The 14,204-nt window shown below is 43.0% G+C and overlaps 1 protein-coding gene across 1 annotated transcript in view; it reads left to right on the top strand.

Annotated features, from left to right (window-relative positions):
* OSTF1 (osteoclast stimulating factor 1) overlaps nt 1-14,204 on the top strand; it is a 625,847-nt gene that overhangs the window by 159,935 nt on the left and 451,708 nt on the right. The window contains exon 2 of the mRNA XM_044060847.1: nt 13,209-13,255. Coding sequence (XP_043916782.1) covers nt 13,209-13,255 — 47 coding nt within the window. The remainder of the gene's footprint in view (nt 1-13,208; nt 13,256-14,204) is intronic.

The raw sequence follows: 14,204 nt of genomic DNA, 5'->3' as shown, positions 1-14,204 counted from the left end.
TTCCAAAGTCTGGGTCTGGCTTCGGCTGGTGTCGCACTTCACCCGACGTCATTGCGGCAGTTATTCGGGTATAAAGGCATCAGCCGACGCCATTTTCCCCAGTCTTTCTTGCTGCGTGGCGCCCGAAGCAGAAGCTGTTCGCAAGTGCCGGTCGGTCAGATCCAGAGATTACTACTACCGAATACTACTTCGAAGACTTCTATAAAGCTAAGTACCCCGTTGGGGACTCTTTCTTGCCTCAGCCGATGTCAGAGAAAGTTAATAACTGTTTATCTTGTGGGAAACAAATACCTCATAAAGATTTCCACTCCTATTGCATACATTGTTTAGGCCCAGACCACGACGTAGCAGCTTGTCTAGCCTGTGCTTCTTTTAACCGACGGACCCTTAGACGCCGGTCGGACTTTGCTGAACAGATTTTCGGCTCCGATTTTGCCTACATTATGCCGTTGGATCCTCCAACTACGCAAATAACCAAAAAACGCAAAGAAAAGGACTGACATTCGCGGTCCGCGGTTTTGGCCGAAACCGCGGTTAAGCAAACCACGAGTGTCTCGGTTTCGGCCGAAACTGAGCAAGCGGTTCTTTCTTCAGCCGATAACATGCCTTCTACCGAGGCCTCTTCAAACCTGGTAGAAACGGCTTCTGAAATCCAACCTTCTGTTGCGGTTTCACAGGATTTATCAGACACCATTCCCCTGGATATTTCAACCCCTGCACGTGGAGCTGCTAGGCCTCCTCCAGCTATGTCTATTAAGGCCTTTGCCAGGGCTAAAGCAGCCAAAGCCTCAAAACCTGTGCCTGCCAAGCCCCCCTCTCACAGGCCCAGCACCAGCTCCCATATGCTTTCTTTGGCTGAGGATCTCATCTCTTTAATTCGTGGAGCCCAGCCTCATCCAGACAGGGCCTCTCTCCCTCCTCCAGAAAAGAGGCCTAGAGCAGAGCCCCCTGAGCCAGTATCCACAGATGATTCCTCTGATGACTCAGAACATACAGACCCTCCTGAGGCTTCTTATTCTCCTTACGAAGACTCTGATGCTGAGGAGTCCATCCCTTCAGCCTCTCCTCCTGAGGAATTTTCCTTTGGGGAAACCTTGCATGCTATGAGGGAACAATTTCAGTGGCAGGGCCAAGATTTCTCAGAATCTAGAAAAAGGCTTAGGACCTTTCTACATTTGCCACTGCATAGGCCTTTAGCTATACCTCCAGTTCTTTCTGTTGTTGATGATGCATTTAATAATGTTTGCACTGCTCCTGATTCTTTACCTCCGGCTCCTGCTAAGCCCGATAGGTACTACAGGGTCCCGGACACTCATCACCACTTATATAAGGCTCCTTTTGCAGATCCAGAGACTATCTCCCAGGGTCCTAAAGCTGTAGCAGCTACCTCTTCTAAAACCCCTCCCTCTGAAAGGGAATCCAGGTCCTTAGAGATGGGGTAAAAAAGTTTACACCTCTGCTACTTTGTCAGCTAGAGCTTTGAACTGCCAATTTCATATGATTCAATATCAAGAGTTTATGGGTGACCAGTTGACTAAAAAGCTGTCCTCTGAAGAATCTTTAGATAAAAAGTATGTTCAAGAAATGGTACATAACATAGAGCAGGTTAGTAACCATTCTTTAAAATGTGGCTATGATGCACTGGAGGCTCCCTTTAGATCAGCCATGACTGGCACAGTTATCAGGAGGCATGCATGGTTGAAAGAACAGGCATTACCAGACCATGTCAAATCTAAGCTTTTGGATGCACCTATGGACAAGGTCAATTTATTTGGTTCCCCTGCACAGCAGGTACTAAAAACGAATGAAGATAAAGCAAAATCTGTGCAAACAGTGAAAGATTTCTTACAAGTTCAACCTCCAAGGTTTAGCAGGAACTGGCCCTCCAAGAATTGGTCCTTTCCGGACTCCTCTAAGGCACAAAGAGGCAGGAATAGGCGCTCTAGAGGCAGAAACCAATCCAGGGGTGCCTACAGGGGTCGCCAGTGGCAGGGTAACAACCAACGAGGCACGGATACAGCCACCACCACTACAACAACTCAATCACAGTGACTTGGCGGTGGCACCGCCTACTAGGGAACAACTAGAAGCACCCTTAGGCGGAAAGCTAACCTTATTTTCAAGAAACTGGCACTGCATTACAAGAGAAAAATGGATTTTGCAAACTATAGACCAAGGTTACAGGTTCCATTTCCATACTCTACCAAGGAAGAGAGGAATGCCAAACCTACCACCTACTCAAAGGACAGAAGCTCTAAAACAAATATCTCAATTATTAAGAATGAGAGCTGTGGAAAAGGTACCATCTATGGAGCAAGGAAAGGGATTTTACTCCAGACTCTTCCTGGTACCAAGAAAAGAAAACAAATGGAGGCCTATTCTAGACCTGTCCGCTTTAAACACATTCCTCATTGTTCCAAAATTCAAAATGCTGACCCTACAGCAGCTTCTTCCCATGCTGGGCAAGGAGTCTTGGCTGGTAACTCTAGATCTCAAGGAGGCATACCTGCACGTCCCCATAAGACCAATTTGCAGAAGATACCTCAGATTTCTTGCAGGATCAGAGCATTATCAATTCTCAGCATTGCCCTTTGGCTTATCTACTGCGCCCAGAGTGTTCACGAAATGCCTGGCATCAGTAATCGGCCATTGCAGACTTCAGGGGATTCAAATCTGTCCCTACCTGGACGACTGCCTGATACAAGCGGACAACAAAACAAACTAACAGAAGACTTACAAAGAGTCATCTACCTGCTGCAAACCCTGGGATATACAGTCAATACAAAAAAGTCAAGGCTGATTCCATCCCAAAGAATAACCTTTCTGGGTGCAGAACTGGACACATCAAAACAAATGGCATTTCTAACTGCAGAAAAGAAAGAGCAACTTCCTCTCTACTTCTTGGCATTAACAAAGCAGAACCATCTAACTGCAAGAAAAGTGCTACAAGCTTTAGGCTTCATGGCATCCTGCATAATACTGGTCCCTCATGCCAGGCTGCATATGAGAAAGCTACAGTGGTACCTAAAGAATTTGTGGTCCCAGCACAAGCACAGCCTAGAAACCAAAATTCCAATGATCCCATGCCTGAAGCAAGAGTTCCTATGGTGGGCTCAGGCCTGCCAATCAAACACAGGATTGCCCTTCTGCAAAAGTCAACCAGGACAAACCATCACGACAGATGCCTCAGACCTCGGTTGGGGGGCACACATGCTGGGCAAGTGCATTCAAGGCCTATGGACTCGAGAACAACTGCATCTGCACATAAATCTAAAAGAAATAATGGCAGTAAAATTGGCAATCCAGGCATTCAGACCTTTTCTCCAAGAAGGCCAGTTGATGATAAGGACAGACAACACCACAGTTATGTGGTACATCAACAAACAGGGAGGCACACACTCATACCCTCTATGCCGGCTGGCACTGGACCTATGGGATGTGGCTCTGAGCTACAACATTCAGTTACAGGCAATTTATGTACCAGGGAAGGAAAACATTCAAGCAGACATATTAAGCAGAACTACAACAGATGCCCACGAATGGATGCTGCATCCGGACATCTTCAAAACCATCACAAGAGAATGGGGATTACCACAAATAGACTTGTTTGCATCCCCATTCAATCACCAGTTGAAGAAATTCTGCACAAGGACTTACCACCCACTTGCTTGGAAGGTGATAGCATACGCATTCCCACCACTTCCTTTGATGCACAAGGTGCTTCTGAAGATCAAAGAGGAACGTCTGAGGATCATTCTGATAGCCCCAGACTGGCCAAGACAACATTGGTATCCACTGCTGAGGAGCATGTCCCGGGAACAAATATGGACACTGCCCCGATCCCATTACTGCTAACACAGAACAACTACAACATCCTGCATCCAAACCTAAAAACTCTGCAGCTAACTGCCTGGAACATTACATAACAGCAATTAACTCAAATTTATCCCAAAGGGTTAAAGACATAATCCTGGAGGCTCGTAGACCTTCAACAAGAAAGAATTATGCAGCAAAATGGAAAAGATATCTCATCTGGAGTACTGCAAAGGAGCAAGATGTGACACTGGTGAACATAGCCAACATCCTGGAGTACTTGGCGGAGCTCTTCCATACAGGCCTGTCCTATTCTTCCATCAAGATACATGCATCAGCTATTTCAGCAGAATACAGCTTGGATCCTCCTGTCTTCTCATCCTCTGCTCAGACAGTTTCTGAGAGGAATTAAAATGTACAACCTCCTAGGAAACCTCCATTGCCAGCATGGGACTTGAACTTTGTGCTAGAAAAACTGACTCTTCCTCCTTTTGAACCAGCAGCAACAGCAGAATTACAATACTTATCCTGGAAGACTGCTTTCCTGCTGGCAATAACTTCAGCAAGAAGGGTCTCTGAACTACAGGCATTAATGGCAGTGCAACCCTTCCTGATCTTCCATCAAGATAGTGTCCATGAGAACAAATCCTACATTTATGCCTAAGGTGGTATCCAGAGTCTCTTTAAATCAGGCTATCCACCTTCCTACATTCTTCCCCAACCCACAGAACCAGGGGGAAAGGCTCTTAAATACCTTGGATGTACACAGACAATTACGCTACTACCTGGACAGGACAAAAAAACAATAGAAAAACTGACCAGCTTCTGGTAGCATATGCAACAGGAAAGGAAGGAAAACCAATTTCTAAACAGACAATCTCCAAATGGATAGGAAATTGCATTAGATTTTGTTACTCCTACCATGGAAAGAAAACTCCAGAGAACATCAGGCCTCACTCCACAAGGGCTACAGCCACTACCACAGCTTTCTTAACGAGGAGTGGCTACCAAGGACATTATAGAGGCTGCTACTTGGACCTCCGTGCATACATTTGCCAAGCATTATAACTTACCTCTATACTCTAGATCCCGTGCTGGTTTTGCCACTGCTGTTTTGCAAGGGATCCTAACTACACCATAATCTCTTCTCATTTCCTCCCCGCCTAGTTTAGCTATGGTATTCTACCCATTTGTAAGACTGCAGATGCATCCTTGAAGGACATAGTACAGTTTTGTACCTACCATAAATGTAGATGTCGAGAGGAATGCATCTGCAGTCAGGATTACCCACCCTCCTTCCCCTCTGAGGTACTCCTAGGGTATTTGCCAATCTTCAGCTAGTTTGGGGGGGATCTATTATGGTGTATTTGTTTGTATATATGTACATACATGCTTATTTTGTGTGTTTTGCTCTCTACTATTTGGAAACTTGGCATTTATCCAAATTTAGCCATCCAAGAGGGCACCTGGCATCTGGGGCAAGAAACACTGAGGAAAATGGCGTCGGCTGATGCCTTTATACCCGAATAACTGCCGCAATGATGTCGGGTGAAGTGCGACACCAGCCGAAGCCAGACCCAGACTTTGGAATCCAGCTGACCGAAGGGCTGCCTGACGACAGGACAACCCATTTGTAAAGACTGCAGATGCATTCCTCTCGGACATCTACATTTATGGTAGGTACAAAACTGTACTTTCAAGTGTATGGCAGTAGTGGCAGCACACTTCTGGCTGCAGGAGTTCAGGTGTACCTATATTTAGATGAATGGTGCCCTCACTGATGGAACAAGAGAATCCTTAATCCTAACGAGATTTTTTTCAGTTTTCTGGAATTTCTGTAAATTATGAAAAAAAATCAAGCTTTCAGCTCACTCAAGTCACTGGATTTCATAGATTGTTATGTAGACATAGTGTCACAGATTTCATGATTACTATTGTCAAGGTTGATTTCCTTTCACATGCAGGCACAACACTTCCGCAATACTCCAAATTCACCATCTTCTCATATTCTTAGTTTGCTAAACTGCATTGCAACTTGAATAGCCTTTGCCCTCATGCAAATTTTTTGAGAGTTCTACAGAACTTTTGGTCCAATAATCTCTTGCACATCCACTTCATTATCTAGTCAGACTATTCTCCTTGTGTCATAGTCGCTTCTGTTGGTAGAGAAATCTCGTCTAGTTTTGCAAGGATGTCAATTTGTTCTTCCTCTTCTATGGTTCTAGTGACTGTGGATGCTTCCTGATTGGGGAGGGGGTGCAGCATTTCCGAGGGGAAAATGGTCCAAGGAACATTGACTAATTGGTAGGCTTATCTTTACATCAGCATTCTGAATATGTAGGCAGTCCTTCTAGCATAATAGGCACTTTTGGACTTCCTCAGGATTTCCAGACAGACTGACATTTCTGTGGTCTGGTACATAACCAAAAGGTCAGGGTGGGGGAGGGACACCTCATATCCACTTTGTCGAGAGGCCATAAGAATATGGAAGTGAGCAATACCTTCTATGCTTTCTCAGATCAATGCACATACCATTTCAAACCAATATTCATGTTGACAAGACAAGTCCCTGAATTCTCATGCTTCACGAGTGGTCCCTCAATAATACAGTGGCAACAGAAATTTGCAGCTGCTGGGGCCAACCTTGCTTCAAACTGTTGTGCATCTCCCATCAATAGGAAATGCAACATCTATTTGCTGTCATCATTCTGCAGGATCAACCACCAAGGGATGCTGTGGTCCATACTTCTTTATGCCTACCCACCAGTTTCTATGATAGCTAATTTCTTGCGGAAAGCTTTCATGTGCATGGTGAAGGTAATTCTTATTGTCCTGTTTTTTGACCCTGGCAAGTTTGGTTCCCTTAACTGTTTTCATATTCTGTAACATCCATGGGTCCTGGATCCCTTTCCAGTTCTGCTGTATCATCTGTCTAGCAAGCTTCACCCAGGCATCAGGTCTCTCAAATTAACTGTATGGTTTCTGAAATTCCAGTGATGGCCTAGGACTCTTCACTACCTTCTAGGGTGATGCACATTCTGACAATCCCACAGAAACCTTCTACTAGAAGGATCTACAAGAGCAAATGAAAAGATATTTCCAAATGGATAGTGGAGAATAGACTCTATCCATTTTCAGCCCCCCTTCATTTCATTCTGGATTTCCTGGGCATGTTTTTTCACTCTAATGCCAGACATTCATCCATTAAGGTTCACTTAACTGCTGTTTCCACATGGGATCACATGATTCATTCATAATGTCCCTGAAAGATTATAAAACTTTCCTAAAGGGCACTTTTCTTTGGAAACCTATCCAAGATTCAACTCTGGTTCCTTAGAGCATTACCTTGATGTTACAAGTCCTCATGGTGCCCCCCTTTGAGCCTGCCTCTGTGATAAAAATTCTTAGAAAATGTTATTTTTGGTGGCCCTAACCACAGATACACAAACTTTTGAACTTTTGTCTTGCAAGCGCCCTCCCTTGTTATTTCAAAGGGACAGATGTTCTTCGTCTCACATTGCTGCAGTCATAACCTGTGGGTAGTCCGCTGTCCTCGCTCGGCCCGAATACCAAAGAGCTGGGCTGGCGTCGGTCATTGTTGCCTAGAGCTGACGTCAGTTCGTAGTAGTACATAAGCGCATGACCGACGCCATATCCTCAGTCTTTCTTGCCGCGTGGTCCGAAGCAGAAGCAGCGTTTGCAAGTGCCGCGGGCGTTCTGAAATTTTCATTTATCGAGTTTCAGACCGAAGACCAAGTTGGGCTAAGTACCCCGTTGGGGAAATCTTTGTCTTTTCTTGCCTCAGTTATCCGGATGTCATTTTGGAAGCCAGGCGGCTTAGTACTAGAAAAGTTTATGCTGATAAATGGAAGAGATTTTTTCTTTGGAGCACAGCAAAGGGCTTTGATGTTTCAGTGCCTAATTTGAGTTTTGCACTACAGTATCTTACTGAATTACTGGACAAGGGTTTGTCATTCTCTTCTGTGAAGGTTCATGCTGCAGCCATTTCTGCTCACTATGATTGTGACCCTCCTTTATTTTCTCACCCTTTGTTCAAACAATTCCTTAGAGGGGCAAAGAATATAAGACCTCCCACGTAGAGCTCCTACTCCTTCCTGGGATCTCAATTTTGTGCTGGAAAAGCTTACTTTACCTCCTTTTGAACCTGCAGCTACGTCTGAATTGAAGTTTTTGTCTTGGAAGACTGCTTTTTTGTTGGCCATTACTTCTGCTAGGAGGGTATCTGAATTGCAGGCACTCATGGCAGTTGAACCCTTTCTGATATTTCATAAGGATAGAGTTTCTTTGCGAACTAACCCTACTTTTATGCCTAAAGTGATTTCTAATGTGGCCTTGAACCAGTCTATTCATTTGCCTACTTTTTATGCTGATCCCCAAAATAAGAGGGGGAAAGTCTTGCATTCTTTGGATATCCACAGGCAGTTGCGTTATTATTTGAGCAGAACTAAGGAGTTCAGACAGACTCAACAGTTATTTGTTTCTTTTGCTTTGGGTTCACAAGGGAAAGCTGTTTCAAAGCAGACTATTTCAAAGTGGATTGGTCAATGTATTGCTTTTGTTATTCTCATCATGGGAAGGATGTTCCTGCTGGGATCAGACCTCATTCTACTAGGGCTACTGCCACATCTACTGCTTTTTGAGGGTGTAGCTACTAAGGATATTTTGGAGGCAGCTACTTGGAGTTCAGTACACACTTTTACTAAGCATTACCATCTCCCTCTTTATTCCAAGTCCAGGGCTGGGTTTGCCACTGCAGTTCTACAGGGCATGTTAGCAGCTCCTAATGCCATTTAGTTTGCCAGCCTCCCTTTTCCTTTGCTTTGGGATTCTACCCACAGGTTATGACTGCAGCAATGTGAGACGAAGAACATAGTACAGTTTTGTACCTACCATAAATGTAGATGTTCGAGGATCTACATTGCTGCAGTCCAATTATCCCTCCCTCCTTCCCCTCTATAGTTTGTGGTTGCTGTGTTTTTTTAAGATTATCTTTATTTCCACACTGGTAGTTGTTGGGTGTTTACTGTTTTGGCTCTGGCCTTCTTCTTAGGCCTTCTGACATCTGGGGCAAGAAAGACTGAGGATATGGCGTCGGTCATGCGCTTAAGTACTACTACATAATGACGTCAGCTCTAGGCGACAATGACCGACGCCAGCCCAGCTCTTTGGTATTCGAGCCGATCGAGGACAGCGGACTACCCACAGGTTATGACTGCAGCAATGTAGATCCTCGAACATCTACATTTATGGTAGGTACAAAACTGTACTATTTGCTCTCGCACCTAATCCTACCTTTGTACCCAAAGTATAGGTTCATAGGTAGGTACTAGGCTATCGGCCCAAAGGCCTAAGTAAGCTTAGACAACAAGGTTCCCTGGCTTACACCACCCAAGAAAGTTATTTTTCTGTGCCCCTGTCGAACAGAGCCACAGAAGTGATCCCCAGGGTGCATTTCCTATTTCCCATCCAGTCATCAAGATTTTTCTTGAAGAGTGCTAATAAGGAACTTTGCTTGACATAGATGGGTAACTTATTCCAGAGTATAGGAAGTCTCTGGGACAGGAATCAATCCCTCCAGCATGTCCTGTTTATTGTGGTGACAAGAATTAGCTCCCTAGAGCATGTATCTCATAGGGATTGGGATTTCTTTAGGTGTAGCATGTCCAACAGCTCTGGGATTAACATAGCTTTATATGTTAGGCAGAAATCTCCTCAGAGTAGGCGATGTGCTACAGAGTAGAGCTGGAGTTTTTTGAGGCGGTCAGTGTAAAGTCCACCAGAACTGAATGATTTTATTTCTATTAAACCTTTGTTAGCCATTGCATGAATGATATGAATGTATTCAAATTATATGAGGGTTTATTCCAAGTCCAGTTATGTGTATGCATGACAGACAAGTTGTATTTGCATATTTATTTTTATTACTGCGATTTAATTTCATATATATATATATATATATATATATATATATATATATATATATATATATATATATATATATGAATAGCATATATATATCAGCCGACTTGAAAATGAGTAGTGGTTAGCCGATGAGGTTGCAGCAACTCGTGGGTTGCAAACTCTGTGTATCGGCAATTTGTGAGTTTAGGGTACATTTATAACACTCACTATAGCAGTAGTGTTTTAGAATGGCTAGTTTAACATTTAGATTTAATATGTGACAATCGGAGACATGATCGGTGGTTATTTTAATTATTTTAATTTTAGCTTTTTCAGTTGCTTGCAAACACAGGTTAGACATAAGACAATTCATTATAATGTAATATGTCTTTAAAAGTACTGTGTTTTCTCATTCAGCGCTTTTGGCGCCAAAAATTTATTTAAATGCAATAGGGTCTTTTTTCAGTGTTCTGATGAAGCTTGCTGTTGAGCAAGTGAAAGCGCTTAACCATTGGATTTGTTTGTAGTACTTGTTCAGTAAAACCATCTGTTTTTATGCGGACCTTAGCTGAAATCACTTTGGTTGGAACTGCTGAAATAAGGGAGTTTGCGTCTCAAGACACACTTTACTTATTGTTAGCCTGTACTTTAGGAGAGGTCCCAGGACTGAACACTGTGGTACTCCACTTGTCACTGGTTTGAAGTCAGATTTGGAGTCTGCAACTTTTGCAGTGTGGGTTCTGTCAGTGAGGCAACCCATTCTTGTGACATAGGGATTTATACCTAGTTTAGTGAGTTTAGCTATAATTCCAGAATGGGGGATGGTGTCGATAGCTATAATTCCAGAATGGGGGATCGTGTCGAAAGCTGTGTGAACCACCCTACCCTCTTCTACGGCTTTGGTGACTGCCTCAAAGAAGTCGATCAGGTTTAGAAGGCATGATCTGCCTTTCACAAATTCGAACTGGGTGGGGTCCAGAGTTTGGAGGTTACCAATGTCTTTGTTTATGAGTTCCATAGCCTTGCAGATGACGCTCGTCAGGCTAATAGGGCGGTAATTCCCAGGATCAGTGGTGGCTCCCCCTTTGTGGAGTGGGATAACTGTTGCTGTGTGCCTTTCAGTGGGCAACAAAGCCTGACGTGAGACTATGATTGAACATGGTGCTTAGGTGGGGAGCCATTTCATTCTGAAGTTCGTGTAAAACGCAGCCTGGGATGTTGCCCGGTCCCATGGATGCTGTGTTTTTTGTTTTAGAGATTGCAGCTTTTACCAGCATAGATGTGATTACAGGGACTCTGCATTATTCCTGTATAGATATGGGCCCTTTAGGGGGATGAGAGGGTGGTACAGTTAGCACTGAACCTATCTGCCAGGATGTTGGCAATATCATTTGGGTCTGTAATTTTCGTGCCATTGTGCTGTAACTCAGAGCAGATCTGGGTGTTGCCACTGAGATTCCTGACATAGCTATTGAATGCTTTGTGGTTGCCCTTAGAATCAGTGGCAATTTTGTTTTCTTAGCTAGCTTTGGAGGATCTTGTAAGGGATCTTATTGAGGCTGACCAGGGAGCTCCTCCACTCATGGGATTTTACTCTATTTTGAAACAGTTTCTTCCTTCTGTTGTAGAGTTTGTTTATGGCGGGGGACCACCAGATTGGCTTCCTTTTTTGGAGGATAGCATCTTGGTTCTATTTGGGATAGCACGATCCATGCACTTGTGTAAGTACTTATAGAGTGCATTTGTTTAGGATTCAGTAGTTGTAACTGTATTGTACATCTGCACGGGTGTCATGAAGTTCGTCACTTCTGTCTGAAGAAGCATGAAGTTGGCTTTGGAGAGATTTTTTTACAGTGGTTTCCATAATGGTGGGTGGGGGCAGGATGCGGATATCCAGGGAGATTAGCTTATGATCTGATCTGACCAATGAGGAGTTGTCTTCAGGTGTGGAACACCAGTCACTCTTGTTGGTAATGACTTGGTCTAGGATATTGTTGCCCCTGGTGGGGGGTTTGGATATGCTGATCCAGGGCACTTGAATTTATGAATTCCAGAAAGCGTTGAGCGAAGCAATTGGTACATGAGTAATTTCCCAGTTAATGGTGGGGTAGTTGAAATCACCATTATTAAGGTGTTTAGTTGAATCCTAATATTTTCCAGTATATCAAGAAAAGAGGAGTGTGAATCCTGGGGCATGGTGGGGGATCTGTAGCAAGCTACAATTTGGATTGCAGTTTTGCCCGGAGTTAGTTGCACTTGGATAACCTCGGATGCATTATGCAGTATCTGCTGAGTCAGGCATGAACCCAGTTATACACTTGCTTGTCTTGTTCCCTAATTATTCTAATGAAGGGGAATATATTTTACATACCTTAGGCATTGTCAGCTCAGATTTTATCTGCACTGCACAAAATCCTTTCGTTAAGGTAAGCAGTTACTTGTAACATCTCTTTCAACCAAACCAAGAGTGCACTTCACTAGATCTGTTTCATCTTCTACTGTCTTTTTTCAAAAATTCATCATTGGATGACATGTACTACAGCAACTTGATCGAACATGCACACCTTTGTCAAGAAGTAAAAATGGGATCTTGTTTCCAGGTCTACAGCAACCTTTTATTCCACCATTCTCAAAGGTATCCTGCCATGTCGTCTCCTGGGGAGACTCTTGTCTGAGCTGTTGAGCTGGATGTAGGGAATACGATGAGATACAAAAGGCATATACCAACCATAATGCTAGATGTTTTTTGTCCCTGTCTGCCTGTGTCCACATCCCACCCTTTTTTCTCACTTCTGAATTGTCATATATCCCTTGTTTGTTTCTGGAGGATCATGATAGACCAGATCTGAAGCCTTCATGTTGCATATCTGTTGTCCACTTTCCAAGGGTATTCCTGTATGGTTTTGGGGGTCTCTGTCTAGAAGTGCATTGTGGGTGAGAGGTGGGTGAAGGAGCACGCTGGGAGAAAATATTGAAAATATTGCTGGCTCAGATCTGCCTCGAAATGGAAGGAGTGGGACAGCAAGGATTCAGCTTTTTATGGTAGGTGCGCATAACTTTTGTTTTAATTATTTTATTCTCGAGCAATGGTTAAGGTATTTACCTTATAAACACGGTTTGATTCTCGCATAGGGTAAATATTCAGGCTTAAAATGAACCACAAGGTCAGTTAGCATAGTACTAATCTATGAATCTCTGCATTTCAGTTAATTGTGGCATTATTTTAGAATGTAGCACATATATGGAAAGTATCTCATGTTTTAGAAGCAATTATTTTTTTCTGTCTCAAATCCTCCAGTGCTTTGCTTACATCTGATAGAATCTGCTGTGTTGTGCTGTATTAAGTAATTCACTGAATTTTGTAAGCCCAACAAAATCTCTGTAATCAATAATGTTTGGGTCATAGTGGAACAAACTGTGTTTTTAGCTTTAATTTTAATTTTGATGTTTTTTCTTTGCATTTTATCTTCCAGGTCAAGTCAAAGTTTATCAAGCATGCTACACATTTGAACCCAGAACAGTAAGTGTCTTCAGTTCATGCAGAGTACACATTCTGTTGACAGTTGCTACTTTTGCTATCTGTTTTTGTGTTTATTAGAAGTGTGCACCAGTTTTGGAGAAGATAAATATTTTATCTAATATGTTTGGCAAGAAGTGCTGTCTTGGGGAGAGAAAAAATATATCAACTGCCTCTTTAAAAAAAAAAAAAATAGGAAATTAATTTTGAAAGCTGGAGGATATTTTTTAGAAAATAAAATGGTGGAAGGACCAAACAGTACAACTAAAGTGTAACTACAAGCAGTGATTCACTTATTTTATTTATTTATTTATTTTTTTAAGATTTCTGTTTTCTTAGTTGTACATCTATGGAGTTGGTTTATATACATTATGAGGAAGTAAAGCCTCCCAATGCATAGGGCTGTAAGGTATTTACCTTCCTGCAAAAAAAAAGTCTTATTTTCATCCATTTGAAACTTTTGATAGGTTGTAGCTTCAACCAGTGGTTACTCAGGAGCAGATAGTGGAAGCATTCTAGAGCCTCCCAGTTATGTGTGTGTGTGTGTGTGTGTGTGTGTGTGTGTGTGTGTGTATTCCCACATCCCAGTGCTGCAGGTGAATTGGAGGTTCAATCTCAGAGATAAAAACTGGATCTTTAGTAGGAAATCATAGTTTCATAGTAACTTCAAAAACAAAGATTTTTAGGTCCAGTATCGACGTGAGCAGCCTAAACAGATTTATTCAAAAGAAAAGCAAAATGAGGAGTCCATGAGGTGCCTTTTAAATAAGATCCCCTCATTATCATTTCTGGACTGTTCCCTTTGGTCTCGCCTCTGCTCTCAGTGATCACCAGTTGCATGTCTATAATTGCAGTGGACTAGATGTTACAAGGCATGAGGATATTCCCTGTTTGGATGAGTGACTTCTTGTGACGCGTTCTTTGTGCCAGCAACTGCTCAGGAGTTCCTGAT

The sequence above is a fragment of the Protopterus annectens genome, chromosome 2.part0 (genome assembly GCF_019279795.1).
Source record: "Protopterus annectens isolate FY-2018-M chromosome 2.part0, PAN1.0, whole genome shotgun sequence".
In the NCBI taxonomy this organism is placed as follows: domain Eukaryota; kingdom Metazoa; phylum Chordata; order Ceratodontiformes; family Protopteridae; genus Protopterus; species Protopterus annectens.
This window is presented reverse-complemented; position numbering and strand designations above follow the sequence as displayed.